Here is a 13,945-nt window from a genome sequence, read left to right as displayed (position 1 = left end):
TTAGCATGTGGCTAACCTACGCTAAATCCCCACACAGCACACTAAGGTTAGATCTTATCATCGTGATGTCCAATCAGGTTGTTTTGGAAACGTACTTTTAAAAAAAAATGGCCGCCAAAAATAGCCAGCCCTCCTTGCTAGCAATGACGCCATCGGACAGTTATCAGGTAGCTGCCGACGTCCTATCATAAGTACATAAGTATGTAGAAATGTTCCGTATCACGTTAGCAGTAAAGTGCTAGAATGCTACGTACACACTACGAACCATTTCCGAAACGCGCAGTCGGTGGGGCTAAACTAGCCAACACTAGCTTTTTCTATCTAAATACAACAAATACAATTAAATTTAAAAAAATATTTCCCAGAATCCCGCCTGTCCGAGGCACTGAGAACCGCTGGGGGCGGGTCTTATTGATTTCCAGCAGGTTGGTGCGGCCATCATTCCAAATTTGGGGTTTAGTGTTTTATTGCTCGTGCCGGGAAGCGTCTTTGTTTTGCTCCTTCATAAACCGAGGCCCTAACGGGCTGAAATTCCACCTGTGTCAGCGTTTATCCAGATATTCGCTGCCTTTTCCCGCAGATCCAGAGGCAGGCGGACGTGGGGGGGGGGGGGGGGGGGGGGTCGGGCTAAAGTAAGGAAGATATTTACTGGCTAGCCGAGTGGAAAAGTGGATTAGGAGCCGCGGCAGAAATGCTAGGGTGGGTTTTTTCTTTCAGCTTTGCAGACTTTTCTGTCTGTGCGGGAGTGCGACACACGTGTGAACAAGTGTGTGAAGCACCACACGGGTGTGTGTGTGTGTGTGTGTGTGTGAAGCTGTTTTTTCAGTTTCATTGGGGAAAAAAAGTCGCAGTCAGATCAGCCTGGACGGCCGAGTTCTGAGCGTCCTCGCTAGGTTTCCGGAGAGGCTGCAACATTTTAGCTAGCGTGCTGAAGTGGCTACGCTAGCGTGCCGAACCCGAACCGGAGGAACGCGTTCCATAAACAAGGACGCTTGAGTCTAATCTCATCGGGCGCGTTGCTCCACTTCGGTGTCACACTTGCTTACAGTAGCGCTAGCGTCAATACGTTAAAAAACAACAAAAGCTATATTAAACCCGCTCCTCTGGGACTTTCCTCCGGAATAACATTTCCTCATCGGCATCGGCAACTTTTCCTGTCACGAAACGAGCTCAGCGTCTTCAGACGGGGGTTCTGGAGGGTTCTGGAGGGTTCTGTTCGCCCGTCATTAACTCATATCGCGGTGACCTCCACCAAGTCTCCACAGGCCCGGGGGGGGCTTCTTAGGTCGTTACACACTTTCCCGTCAGTAATTACTGTGACACCGAAGGTCGATGTCGGAGCTGGAAATAATGCCGGGCTGTGAAGGACGCGACGGGTCCGACTGGTTCCTTCCAACGTCCACATTTGCGTAGGCGGGAAGACGCTCCATCGCAGGTGGGAGCGGAGCGGATCGATGCGGCTCAGCGACTCGGCTCCGATCCGATGAAAGGAGGGGTCGCTGGTTCAAATCCTGCCGTTTTGCCACTCGGCGCCTCCGCTGATTCCCTTTGTCGCGGGTCACGGCGCCGCGTCCCAGCGATCGACCGGGCTGATGGAAGGCGACGGCCAGAATCGGCCATGTTTTCCTTCACTCCTTTTATCCGGCTCTTCCCAAAGCTTCAGCGGGCGATACAGGCGACTTTAGCAGAGCCTGACGGGGGGGGTCGTTTGTAGCAGGTGTAGCACCTAGCACTAGCCGCTAGCACAACTGTGGCAGCGGCAGGACATTAGCTTCATTAGCTCCTTCTGTATCCTGTAGCTTCTTCTTCCAGGAAATAGTTATTTTCCTGATATTTAACGTGGCCCATTTGTTCTCTTAATTGCTCCTCTTTTCGCAGGGATTAGATGTTTAATCGAACGACCCCCTGCGGGGGGATTAAAGCCCGATCTTATTTTCACTCCCCTTTCGAGATCAAACTCGATTCGGAACTCCAGATGTGTTTTTTTATGCCACTTTATTGGTTCTTTGTCCTCCATCAACCTCCTGCGTGGGGAAGCGGCGGCGTCGAGACGTCACCCCCATGGAATCATTCTGTCTGTGTGTGTGTGTGTGTGTGTGTGTGTGTGTGTGTGTGTGTGTGTTGTGTGTGTGTGTGCGCGCAGGCACTATGTGCAGCCGTGGCGTCCCCCAGCGTGCTGCAGACCATGGAGCTGGTGTTCAGCGGGGCGGACGCCATGTGCGCCACGGGCGACCCGCTGGTCTCCACGCCGTATCTGCTGGCCCAGCGGGCGGGACAGAGGCTGCAGATGGAGTTCCTGCACCACAACAAACTCACAGGTGAGCCAAGCACTTGGGAACGTCGGGAAGACGGCGAGGTTTATACCGGGAGAGCAGAAGGGCCGGGAAGTTTGCAGCAATGGCTGCCAAAACGCAACGCTTAACTTATTTATGCATTCCTGGCCAGCTAGGTGGTTGCTAACGGCTAACCGCTGTGAATCGGGGAAAGGAACAACGAGGAGGGAGGAAAATGTGACAATTTTCAGGGATCGTTGCTTGAAAATAAACATCCTACACACACAGATCAGCTAAAGATGCTCATAAAGATGCTAATAACTGCGGTGTGTTTATTATTCTACTAAATATGAACAGATGAGCGCGGCATCTATATGATGATTCATTTCCTCTTCTCTTTAGCTAGCAGCTGTTAGCGTGCTGTTCCGGGTCTCATTAGACGACTCGCAGCTTTCTCACCTCCGCGCTGACACCCAGCTAGCTAGAACTCCTCCAGGATCAGTTCTGCAGAGGGACCGTGCTGGGCTGTCACGCGGCCGTGGCTCGCCTCCTGCTGCAGAGGCCCCGCCCCCCTGCAGGTTTAGCTCACGACGGCCCTCCGCTGGGTGGGGCACAGTCACACTCTTAGCGCAGTGCGCTAGTGGGAATACGGACTTTTATGGAGCTGCCAATCACATTTAGAGCCGCTCGCCGCGGTGCCACCAGCAGTGAGACGGAGGAGAAATAACCCACAGTCGTGACTCTCTTTGTTTCTTTCTTTTCCCTGCTCACGTTGGCAGCGACAGAGGCGCGGCGGCAGATGCGCGGCGTTCCCCCGCGACGGGGTGTGTTTGGTTTTGGCGCCTCGACGCAGGACCGGTGTTAGATTAAAGGAGCGCGGGGCGCCACGGGCGGAGGCTGCCGGGAAGATTCCGTTTTACATAAACTACTCCACCGCGTCCCTGTAAACCTCTGAGCGCCGAGCCTGTTAGCGACTGCTAATTGCGAGCCGAGGTCACCTGGTCACCGTGGCGATGGTCATTACTCGGAGGCCTGCTCAGAGACGGGCGTCGACACGCAGGTTCACTTCCTGGCTCCGCCGTCGAGCTAGCGGGTTCCTTAAGCTCGTTACACGTCGTAACTGTCAGACACTCGTGGCGCTAATGAGACGCGGCTCCAGCCGAAGCGGCGAACTTCTGCCGGGCCGAGCGGTGTCAGGGGGAGTCGGCGATTGAGAAAGTTGCCGCGTTCTTCGGCGAAAACGACAGAAAACTGCAAAGTGGATGTCGTTTGAATCGCATTTGAGTTTGTTCCTAGCCAGCGATCTGCGTCGCTAACGTTAGCGTAGGTTCTCGTTGCAGCCTTGTTGCCAGGTCGCACCGACGTAGTCGCTATCACGGCCCTCGGAAGACTTTTCGCTCAACAGAAGTGGAACTTTCTCGGTTGCCGTGACGCCCGTTCACGCCGTTGGCTGACGGGGAAGAAAAAGAGGCCAAGACATTGAGAAGAAAAACCAGAATTCTTCGCTTTAGCCACCGAGACCTCGGAGACCGATGCTGATCCGTCCTCCGTTCCTTCCATTTTTGTGGGTTTTGGGTCAGAGAACTTTTCTGGCGCTCTGAAATAAAACCCAGCTTGTTTATATGAAAGCTAGCTAAAGTGTGGCAGCAACAAAACTGTCTCAACTCTGGCGGTGGGGGGGGGGGGGGGGGGGGGGGGGGCGCCTTTGCATCTCTTCACGAGCGGAATTGTGCTTCCAATTTGTAGGAATCTAAATAGAGGACCTCCGGTCGTCCCCGGCGGGGCGTTGGAAAACAAAGCTGTCATCCGGGCGCCTCCGCCGGCCGCTGCCTCCGCCGCCGCTCATTTGTGGCTCCACTCACGGCAGTGCGTTGCCACTTCATTAGCGCCTTTCCTCCCCGGTACCGGTGCATCCTTGAGCCTCGGCGGACCTCATTCTCCCGCCCAACCCGCCTGCCCCCAAAGCACCCTGGGATACTGTCGGAGCGTATTAATTTCCATACCCCATCCCTGTTTCCATTAAAGACGCTCCGATGGCGCCTCCCTGGGGCGGAGCCTCCTCGCCGTTCGGGCACCCGGGAGGGCAGCTGCGATGATGGATCTGTCCCTCGTAGTCAAAGGCGTCGGCGGCGGTGGTTCCGCGGATATTTTTAGGCTCTTTTATCATTCGCTCTGTCCAAAGTAGTCCCAAATGTTGGATGTGAGTAAAATCGAAAGCATAAAGGATATATGAAGCCGCTCCTCCAGCCAGCGCTTTGTTTCCGTCAAAAGAAGGAGCCGAATTTGAGGAATGATGGCAGAATTCCAAGGTCCGACGCCGGTTCTGAACAGCGTGATGGATGTGGCGTCAGACGTCCAATACTGATGAGTCTCTGCTTTGATCTTCTCAGCTACCTCAATGCTAATCTGCTCGCCGCGAGGTCGACAGAACTGGATCCGAACTTTTGCTTTGAGGATCACGACGACTCGAAGTTGAACGATTGGCATCCGACGTGTCTGCGGCGCGCTGGCTAATGAAGGACGCTAACGGTCCGATGCTAACGTACGCAATGCTGCTAAGCTAACCAGCAAGTTACCTTTTTTCCAGAAGGACCCGAACCACAACTGTAAACAGTCACCTTGGAATGTTCTGTTGCTAACGGCGTCAGCGGTGGCGTCGCCTGATCAGCGACGCGCTACGACGTCGTCCATAAGGCGCCGATGCGAAGCGGCTTCAACGCGGCGCCATTCCATCACCGTGGAAACAACAGTCACGCCGACAGCGAGCCCGCGACGCCAGCGGGAACGCTAGATTTAACGTCGCAATTTTGATTCCGGCCCGCAGCGGCTTGTTTGTATCGCGGAGCTCCGGCCGGCCGCCGTCGCCATAAAACGCCGCATAAAAGCGCCGGCTGTCCCCGAAGTGTGAGCGGCGATGCGAGCGCCTGAGTTATGCTCGGCGCCGCCTCTCCGGTCCGCCCAGGAGGCCGCGGCGCAGCTTACTGTTGACATCACTCTGCTCCCTCTTTAAATGACACACCGCGGATAAAGAGGCAAAGAAAGTTTTATTGCCGTCACCCCGGCAACCCTCGAATCTCCGAATCCCCCCGCGCATTAAAAATTTATCCAGCCGGCTTTCTGAGGGGACAATAAAAGCCGCTCCAGCACACAGACGCTAAATCAGGGGCCCCGTTTGGTCCGGGGTCTCTATTCTGAGCTTGTTTATGTTGTTTATCTTATAACCGATACACCGTTAGCGTAGCTTCCACCCCGGAAAAGGTCGGGAAGCCAAAAGTCGCTCTAAAGTTTAGTTCTGGGCAGAGAAGGAAAAGTTTATCCGTCGTTGTGTTGACGTCGAAACGGTGTCGCGAAGTCACGCTAGCTTATGTGGCGACCTCGTCTAGGCGTTTGTTTATAGTTGCTCGTGTGTGTCCGTCCGCTCTCGCCGGTGACCGTGTTCCTGACCATCGCCGCGGGCAACCGGGTGACTAATTGAGCACTCTGTCACGTCAACGTCCCTCACCGGGGACCGGGACGCCTCCGTGGACAATACAACGCTGTCTTAGCCAGGACTAGCTGACAGTCCCGGGGGACCGCAGCCTGGCGCGGCGTTCTAGCTCCGGGCCGACCATTAGGCTCCGCCCCGTCCCACAGACTGGTGGCGCCAGTAATGGTGGAACCAGGCAACACAATTTAACCAATGTTAGCTTGACTGAGGATAGCATTTGTTGGCTAAACCATCATCCAATTAATTAGGAAACGTAAGCTGACAGAATACGTCCATATATGGTCAAACACCAAGAATTTGATAGAAACTGGCGTCGAGATCCATGAACGCAACTCGTGATTGTGTTTTTTTCTATTTTTTCGAATAAAATCCCCATAAATGTCGTATATTGTAGCGCTAATCCAGCGTGCTGCTGGTGTCCGATGGGTCCACTTTTCCTTCAGATTTTCCCAGGATGGACCACTGGTCGGAGAACGCCTCCCAGTCCGACTTCCGCCCCTTCATGGACGGCTTCCTCTACCTCTCCTGGAGCCAGGCCAAGACCTCGGCGGAGCGCCGCGCCAGAGACGGTGAGTCGATCCATCAGCGCGCGTGTGAGTTGTTTAAACTGGGCGTTTGTCAGAGGTCCGATCCAGTTAAGCGCCGGTCGATCAATCACTGTCGGCTCGTCAGCTGTCGAACCGCCGATCGTTTAATCCGAGCACCAACGCGATCAATGGATCCGTCCTTCAGACGGGATTCTGCGCGGACCCCCCCGGGAACGCTTGTCAGACAGAAATATGCGCTCGGTTGACTTGGCGCCGAAGGTAAAGTTGGGTCAGGTTGGGAAAAAAAAAAAAAGGCAACAGAGGAATTTTGGTGCGACGCTCCGGAACTTTCTGCTTCCTTTGTGTCGGAGCCAGTTGGAAACTTTTAATCAGGCTGGTTTTCATGCTCCTCCACCGCCGCTGAGCCTCCCGCCGCAGCGGCCCAACAGCTGGAGGCTTCCTGGGGCCTGTGGGTAATTAGGAGAGGGAGCCAGCTATGGACGTCACCCCTGGGGACGGGGGCTTTAGTGGGGAGGTGGGGGGAGGGGGGCGACAGCTACCTGCCACTTCACTGAGCTGGATCTGCTGCCTCCCGGGTGAGACGACCGTCTCCCCCTCCGTCACCTCCTGCTCGGATCCCATTGGTGGCTGTTGGCTCAATGAACGCGGGAGAGGGCTGGGAAACGGTCCCTTAGTGGGACTGGGACGGGGACGGGGCGGGGCAGGGGGGGGGGGGGGACAGGGAGGGGCGGGGATTAGAGAGGGGACAGGGAGGGGCGGGGTCTTGGAGAGGGGACAGGGAGGGGGCGTGGACGGGGACAGGGAGGGACAGGGAGAGGGGGCAGGGGAGGGGACGGGGACATGGGGAGTTGCGGGGATTAGAGAGGGGACAGGGAGGGGGCTCGGACATGGAGAGGGGGCAGGGGAGGGGACGGGGACAGGGAGGGGCGGGGAGGGGACGGGGACAGGGAGGGGCGGGGCGGGGACATGGAGAGGGGCGGGGATTAGAGAGGGGACAAGGAGGGGGCGTGGATGGGGACAGGGAGTGGTGGAGACGGGGACCGAGAGGGGGAGGGGGCAGGGAGGGGCGGGGATGGGGCAGGGGAGGGGACGGGGACAGGGAGGGGCGGGGACATGGAGAGGGGTGGGGATTAGAGAGGGGACAAGGAGGGGGCGTGGACAGGGACCGAGAGGGGGAGGGTGCGGGGACATGGGGGGCGGGGACGGGGACAGAGAGGGCGTGGACATGGGGAGGGGTGGGGATGGGGACAGTGGGGGAGGGGCCACATGTCAGTGGTGGGACTCTCTTTAACTGAACTGAGTTTGTTCCAGGGTTCCAGGACACCGTGGTGGCTCTTGTCCCGTCCACTGATACTGTCCACTACACATCTACTCCAACCACCTACAATCACAACAAACATCCAAGTTAATTTGGAATTTATGTCCGAATGAAGAGTTTTATCATAACAGTCCCTGAAGATGCTCTTTGTTTCCCCCGTTATACCACGTTCACCACATCCACGTGCACCTGCTAACGTGGTTTCAGGGTTGAAATGCTTCAACCAGGAGTTAGTAGCTAGTTAGCTCAGGACGTCGCCCCGTCCTTCTTCCCGAACACCAATTCCCAGGTCGGCGGTTTATGTAGCCCAGTCCCACCTGTGCCTCGCACTCCTTCGCCGCCGCCGCCATATGAGGTTATTTTTGTGGTTCGGCTCCAGCTTCCACCTGCGGGCTCTTGCTGCAGGTTTGAGAAGCATCACGCCTCTCCGTCTCCATGGAGACACGTCTGCGGGAAGTATGAGGAGCTCTCAGGCAGCAAACTTGCATCTTTCCCGTTCTAACAGATTTTTCACATCTAAAAGAGACATTTAGGATTTCAGCATAACTTTTTTGGCTAAACTAGCGAGATTTCGGATAATAGCGTCACGTTCAAGCCTAAATTCAGCGGTTAAATTAGCGGCTAAAAGCTGCTAATAGACCTGCTGAAACGCCTGACTGCTAGCGTTTATTGTATCGAGCGTGGGCATAATCCTCTTGATCACAGCTCTTTTGTCTTCTCAGCACGATTAAGGAAGCTATTCTTAGTAAAAACTAAGAAAGAAAAGCTTTGGTTCTGGAATAGCGCCCTCAGCACAATGAGCCGCTGCTCCGTGGGGTTAGCTACAGGTGTTCCGTTTATCCAGGTCCATTTGCACCTCCTTTTGTTCCGTGGGCTCGGCTAACAGCTCCATTTCAGATAAGTGCACCGACAATTTCCACCAATAAATAAGTTGTTATTGCGCCTGTAATGTGGAGCCGGACCTTTTGTGCCTTAATGCTACATTAACTACAGAAGCTTAAAGCCCGGCCAGGAGGCCCTGTCAGAACTTTATTGGCAGGAGGTATTTTTTGACGCAGCTCTGCTCTGAAGCTAACGCTTTGACTTTGTTAAGTTAATAATTGATGGGTTGAGCTTGAGGAGGAATAAAAGCACTCTTCGGCCGCACCTTCACGTTAGCATTAAGTTAGATCCAGTAAAGCGTTGCGCTTTAGCTACTGCGTAAATAACAAGTCTATTGGGGTGGAGGGGTAGCATTGGCGCGGCTAGCCAAGCTCTCGACCAATGAAAACCAGGCTGGTGTCCCGTGACGCTAAACGGAACCTTCCCTGTTCCGACCTGAACGCCGCGTTTTTAAACAACCTCCGCTCGGATAGTGAGGTTTTTCCCCGTCTTATGGCGAATCTGTCCGTCCCTCGCCGTAATGAAGCGGGCTGTAATTCCGGCACAGACGGATCGTTCAGATCCCTTCAGTTTCTCCATTTCCATTTCCAGCCCCCTGACAAGCTGTCGGGCAGATGTCTCCATCGGAGATATTTTAGTCTGATGCCGAGATGGGCAGAAGATTGGCGGAGGAGGCGGCGTGAGCGGAGGAGACGGGGGGGGGGCGGCGCTCCGGAGGGAAGAGGTGCGGACGGGCGTGCCGATAAAGTGCAAGCTAAACGGGAGGGAGGTTTATGGGTAAAAATAGAACTGGAGAGACGGCCCGCTAGACAACATGCGCGTCCCACAAATAAAGACAAACATTCTTCGCCGCTAGATGCCGTGAACGCGCAAGCTAATTGGCCCAATTTAGCTCCCGGAGGCACGTGTCGCGTGAGTCGTCTCCGGCGGCGGCGCCGACGGCGTGCGCGGGGACCAGCTGGGAACGGACGCAGCTGCCTGATTGTCAATCAAGCGCTATTGTTGCCCCATTTCGCGGCTCCTTTTGTCGGCGCTGGCTCCGCCCCCCACCCGCCGAGGAGAAACCACAAACAGGCGCCACTTTTTCGGATAGATCCAGATTCCTGGTGGAATTTTCTCCACTCAGGTCTGATTCCCGATGTTATTAACGTCCCTGCGTCCCGTCGTCTCCTTCCAGCTGTTCCAACAGTCACTCCTCAGACCGATTCGGGAAGTGATCCTCCGGGCGATGGGCGCGGTCGGGCTGCCCCCAGGATCCCGCAGCAATTTGCTTTCCAAAGCCGCAGCGGGAATTTTAGGGTCGGTCTCTTCGGAACCGAGGGAGATATTAAAGACATTTTCACGATAGATATATTTGTCCGTCCAATGAGAGGCGATCCGACATGTGCCGACATCAAAATGAGATCTATTAATACTCCGTTGGACTTCCGTCTCACCTCATTTATGCGTTTCCAGTTCGGCACCTTCGGGATTTTCGGCGTCCTTGACCGGAGTTTCCACATTGTTGGACGGACGAACCCCTGAAAAATGATTCTCTCACGACCGAGTGAAACAGATCAACTGATTCAAGCTACGACCGTTTCCTGTGAGCTTGTTAACGGGCCACGGCTGCGTCAAGCTACGCTAACGGCTAAAAGAGGCTTTTTGGCGGGAAAGTAAAGGAGATCTTTGCAGCCAGGTTGACTCTGAATCGTTGCTTTTTTTTGACTGTTCCACAGTCCTGAGTAGCTTTCGCAACATTTAAACCCACTTGTAGCATCTGCGGCTAATTTAGTTGCCAACTAACCAGATGTCGGACAAAAAAATAGTAACAATGTCTCGAACTTTTGAATAATTGTTGCTTCTAATTAGCCGAATCAGGCAAATGTGATTTTTATTAATCAACTTATAAAAAAGTCATCATCTTTGATGTGTGACATCTAAGCTAACAACATAAAACGAAACGATAATTCCCGTTTGTTCCGAGGTCAAGTGCGCCGCTTCAGAAGACGATGACGCGAGAATTCCCCACGGTGCGACGGGAACGTCTCTACTTTCATTCCCTTTGTTCGAAGGACAGAAGAAGTGGAGACGCGGGAAAATTCCCGCCGCAAACGCGACGGGAAAATGACGGACGTGACATTTTCTGCAGAACTCGGCAATCTGGCCGCACATTTGCAACAGAAGTGAGGAGCTCCAGATCAGCGCGGCCTGTCAGGGAAAAAATTGGATCGGTAATTACTTTAAATACCAGAGTCGGTCACGGTCTCCCGCTCACACACACGCACACACACACACACGCACACACACGCACACACACACACACACACACACACACACACACACGGTCAGATGGAGACGATGATTCTGAAGCAAAGTGGGGGTCAGATTAGCAGCATTTTCTTAAAGGCGCTAAGAAACCGGGCCTCTCTCGTGCTTATCCCAGTTTTCCAATCGCAGCTCGAGTCCTGTCGGAATCGTCTGTTCCGACGGAGGCGGATGAACACGGCAGAAGCTCCTTCGCCGCTTTCATCATGCTAACGGAACCTTCTGCTCTCCGTGACTGGGATGTCGTTAGCATGTTTTACCACTTGATTGCGGATGCTAACTGCCTTTGGTTTTTATTCAAACTTCCAAATGATTCATCTGTAAATGCCGCCTTAGCGTGCGGAGCTATTAGCGGCTCTCGAGCGCTGGAGTGGTGCTAATTGCTCAGGAACCACTCACTGACGTCGGAGGCTCTAATTTCCTCCTCTCACTGCAGCAACAAGAGACAATTTGTTCGGTTTTATCAGTATGCGAGTGCACAACTCGGCGGTATTAATCCAACACATGCATCGTAAACAAGTGAGGGTTGTATGTGCGTAAACAAAAGCAGTGCGAGTTTTAATTAGCGTCACATCAGCGCACAACATTTAAGCAGTCATAGGTCTTTTTAGGGGGTTTCCCTTCTTTGCTGGGGCAACAACCTTTTAATACCCCTGAATATTGATTTGAATTGACAGGAAGTCGACACCGCGAAGAAGCGACCGAGCTTTAGCCGCGTTAGCCTCGTTCATCGTTAGCAGCATAAACATTGTGGATTTTTTTTTCTCGTTTTTTCCCCAGACATGACCCGTCGCTGGTGCACCCTGGAGGGGGGGTTCCTGAGTTACTACGAGAGCGAGCGGAGCGCGGCGGCGCTCGGCAGGGTGGACGTCGGCGAGGTGGTTAGCCTAGCCGTCCACAACACGGAGACCATGACAGGAGCTGGGTAGGACACACATCGACGTTTCTGCCTTTGTCTGGCGCTCCAGTCTGCTTGGACACGTGCGCTAGCAGACTTCCTCGCTAATCTCCCCGCCTCGTCATATGGCTCATTAGCATAATCTTAACTTGAGCGTTATTCGGTTCAGCAGAAACCCGTCGGGGCTTCACGAGCTCTATATTTTACTCCGTGGTTTGGCTCCAACTGCCGTCCCACAAACGTTTCCTCTGAAGTTTCGAAGAAACAGATGTCTGGGTTCCTCTGTTAGCATCTCCTGATTCCAGCACAGGCTCGGCTCTTAATAATGGCAGCAGCTGTTCTGAAGACAGGACGTTGCACTCATCTGTGAGCAAAATATTTATGTGGCTGTTAGTGGCACATCTGGCTAGCTCATCCCACCTCCTTTCTGATGAACAGGTTAAAGCCAGGAGTCCAGGCGCCGTGTTTAGCTTAGCTTCGGCTCAAGAGAAGACATTTTTCTAGCAGATTAAATTCTGCCAAACTCCCACTTACTTGCACGCTTTCCCAGCACGCCGGCGCAGGGACGCCGTCACCTCTCCACTCTCCGGAGCTCATGAATATTAACGTATGCAGATGACACGCTCCCGTCAGCTAGCCTATCGCGGCGCGACAGGACGCCGTAGGTGTCGCCTCCATTAAACACAGCGGCGAGGTAATTTGGGAGCGGACCCCGACACCCGTCCGCCGGAGTCGCATGAATATTCCAAACCGGCTCCGGAGGAAGTAAAGCAGAGGGAGCGTGTGGGCTGGCGACCAGTTACGATATTTTCTCCCGGACTTTCCGTGTTTTTTTTTTTTTTTTTAACAAAAGTGCCTCCGACCTCGACGTTGACCTTGGAAAAACTTTTGCTTCAATTCCCAATTACTCGTTCTGTTATCTGGCGTTGGGTAGCTCCACGACATTTGCTTCAGCCCCTCCCCCGCTCCGACATTGGTTAGCTAGGCTACGCCGGAGCTAAATGTGACGCCGAAGAAGACCCAAAGCGTTTAAAGATCGATGAAGAGCTCGACCCTCCGGCGCGCTCGTAATGCCAGCGCTCATCTCCCGTCCCTCCTTTACGACGCCGTTGGCCCGGCGAGTTGCCGCGCTGTCCCTCTGGGACGCCCCCCCCCCCCCGCTAACAAGCCCCCTGGCACCTCCACCGCTACGAGGAGGAAGAGCGGAAAGGTCGCACCAGGCCACACAAACACCCGCCTTTCGCCGGTTCCCCGGAGAAGTGCGGGGAAGACGCGTGGTGACCCCCCCCCCACCCGGCCGGCCGCTCGCTGCAGCTTTCCGAGGTTCCAGTTCAAACCATTAAGATAGCGATACGCTAACCCCTGCGCCTTCGCAGAAAGTGGAGGAGGAGAAAGAGCAACAAAGATTAATAGCCGCCTTTTTGCCTCTGACAGCAACATTCTCACCTACACGTGTCGGCGAGCCGGAGCAGTCAGGGGTTCGGAAGCTGGGAGCTGGAAAAGCAACCCGGGAAGGAACGCCAACGACGCTAGTGATGATAGCTGCCACCTTACGAACAACCTGAGCATCTTCGTTGCTCTCAAAGCTCGACATGTCGTCCAAGGACCAGTTGTCATCTCTCAAGAGCTAATTCTCTAGCTTTAGCTAGCTTGCTAACGTGGTCCAGACAAAAACAACAACATTATTGTTGAATGCTACCATCCTGTTGTAGAAACACGCTAGTTGCTTTGATGTAAATATTAACGATCCGTTAGCTTTATATCTCTGCAGAATGGGTAAAATGGACTGGTTGCCATGGCGATATAGGTCCTTTTTAAATAGGTGCCATGCTTCCACTTCTGTTGTGTGTGAGAAATAAATATTTCTCACTTTTGGAAAGAGCATCTGCTTCAGACGCCCGCGAACACGCGCTCGTTCTGGGGAGGTTTTTTCGGATCATTTTTAAGGTTAATTCCCGCCTCTTCCCGTGTTTTCCTCCCGGCAGCGCCGCGTTCACCGCCGAGCTCTACCTGCAGACGGAGCGGGTGCTGAACGTCGGAGCGGAGACGCAGGAGACGCAGCAGGACTGGATCCAGGCACTGACAAAGGTGCATAGAGTGCTCACACACACACACACACACACACACACACACACACACACACACACACACACACACACACACACACAAAGTTTGTTTGCCACTTCAGGTTAGCAGTAGCGAGCACATCCCTCCGCCACTTTCATCTTTCTC

At 54.1% G+C, this 13,945-nt stretch overlaps 1 protein-coding gene across 1 annotated transcript in view; it reads left to right on the top strand.

The window, feature by feature from the left end:
- arap2 (ArfGAP with RhoGAP domain, ankyrin repeat and PH domain 2) overlaps nt 1-13,945 on the top strand; it is a 59,066-nt gene that overhangs the window by 30,035 nt on the left and 15,086 nt on the right. Inside the window, 4 exon segments of the mRNA XM_057027436.1 lie at nt 2,144-2,318; nt 6,204-6,329; nt 11,596-11,740; nt 13,699-13,801. Coding sequence (XP_056883416.1) covers nt 2,144-2,318; nt 6,204-6,329; nt 11,596-11,740; nt 13,699-13,801 — 549 coding nt within the window.

Source organism: Takifugu flavidus, chromosome 3, assembly GCF_003711565.1.
Source record: "Takifugu flavidus isolate HTHZ2018 chromosome 3, ASM371156v2, whole genome shotgun sequence".
NCBI classification, from domain to species: domain Eukaryota; kingdom Metazoa; phylum Chordata; class Actinopteri; order Tetraodontiformes; family Tetraodontidae; genus Takifugu; species Takifugu flavidus.
The sequence above is the reverse complement of the archived record's forward strand: the minus strand, read 5'-3'. Positions and strand labels throughout refer to the sequence as shown.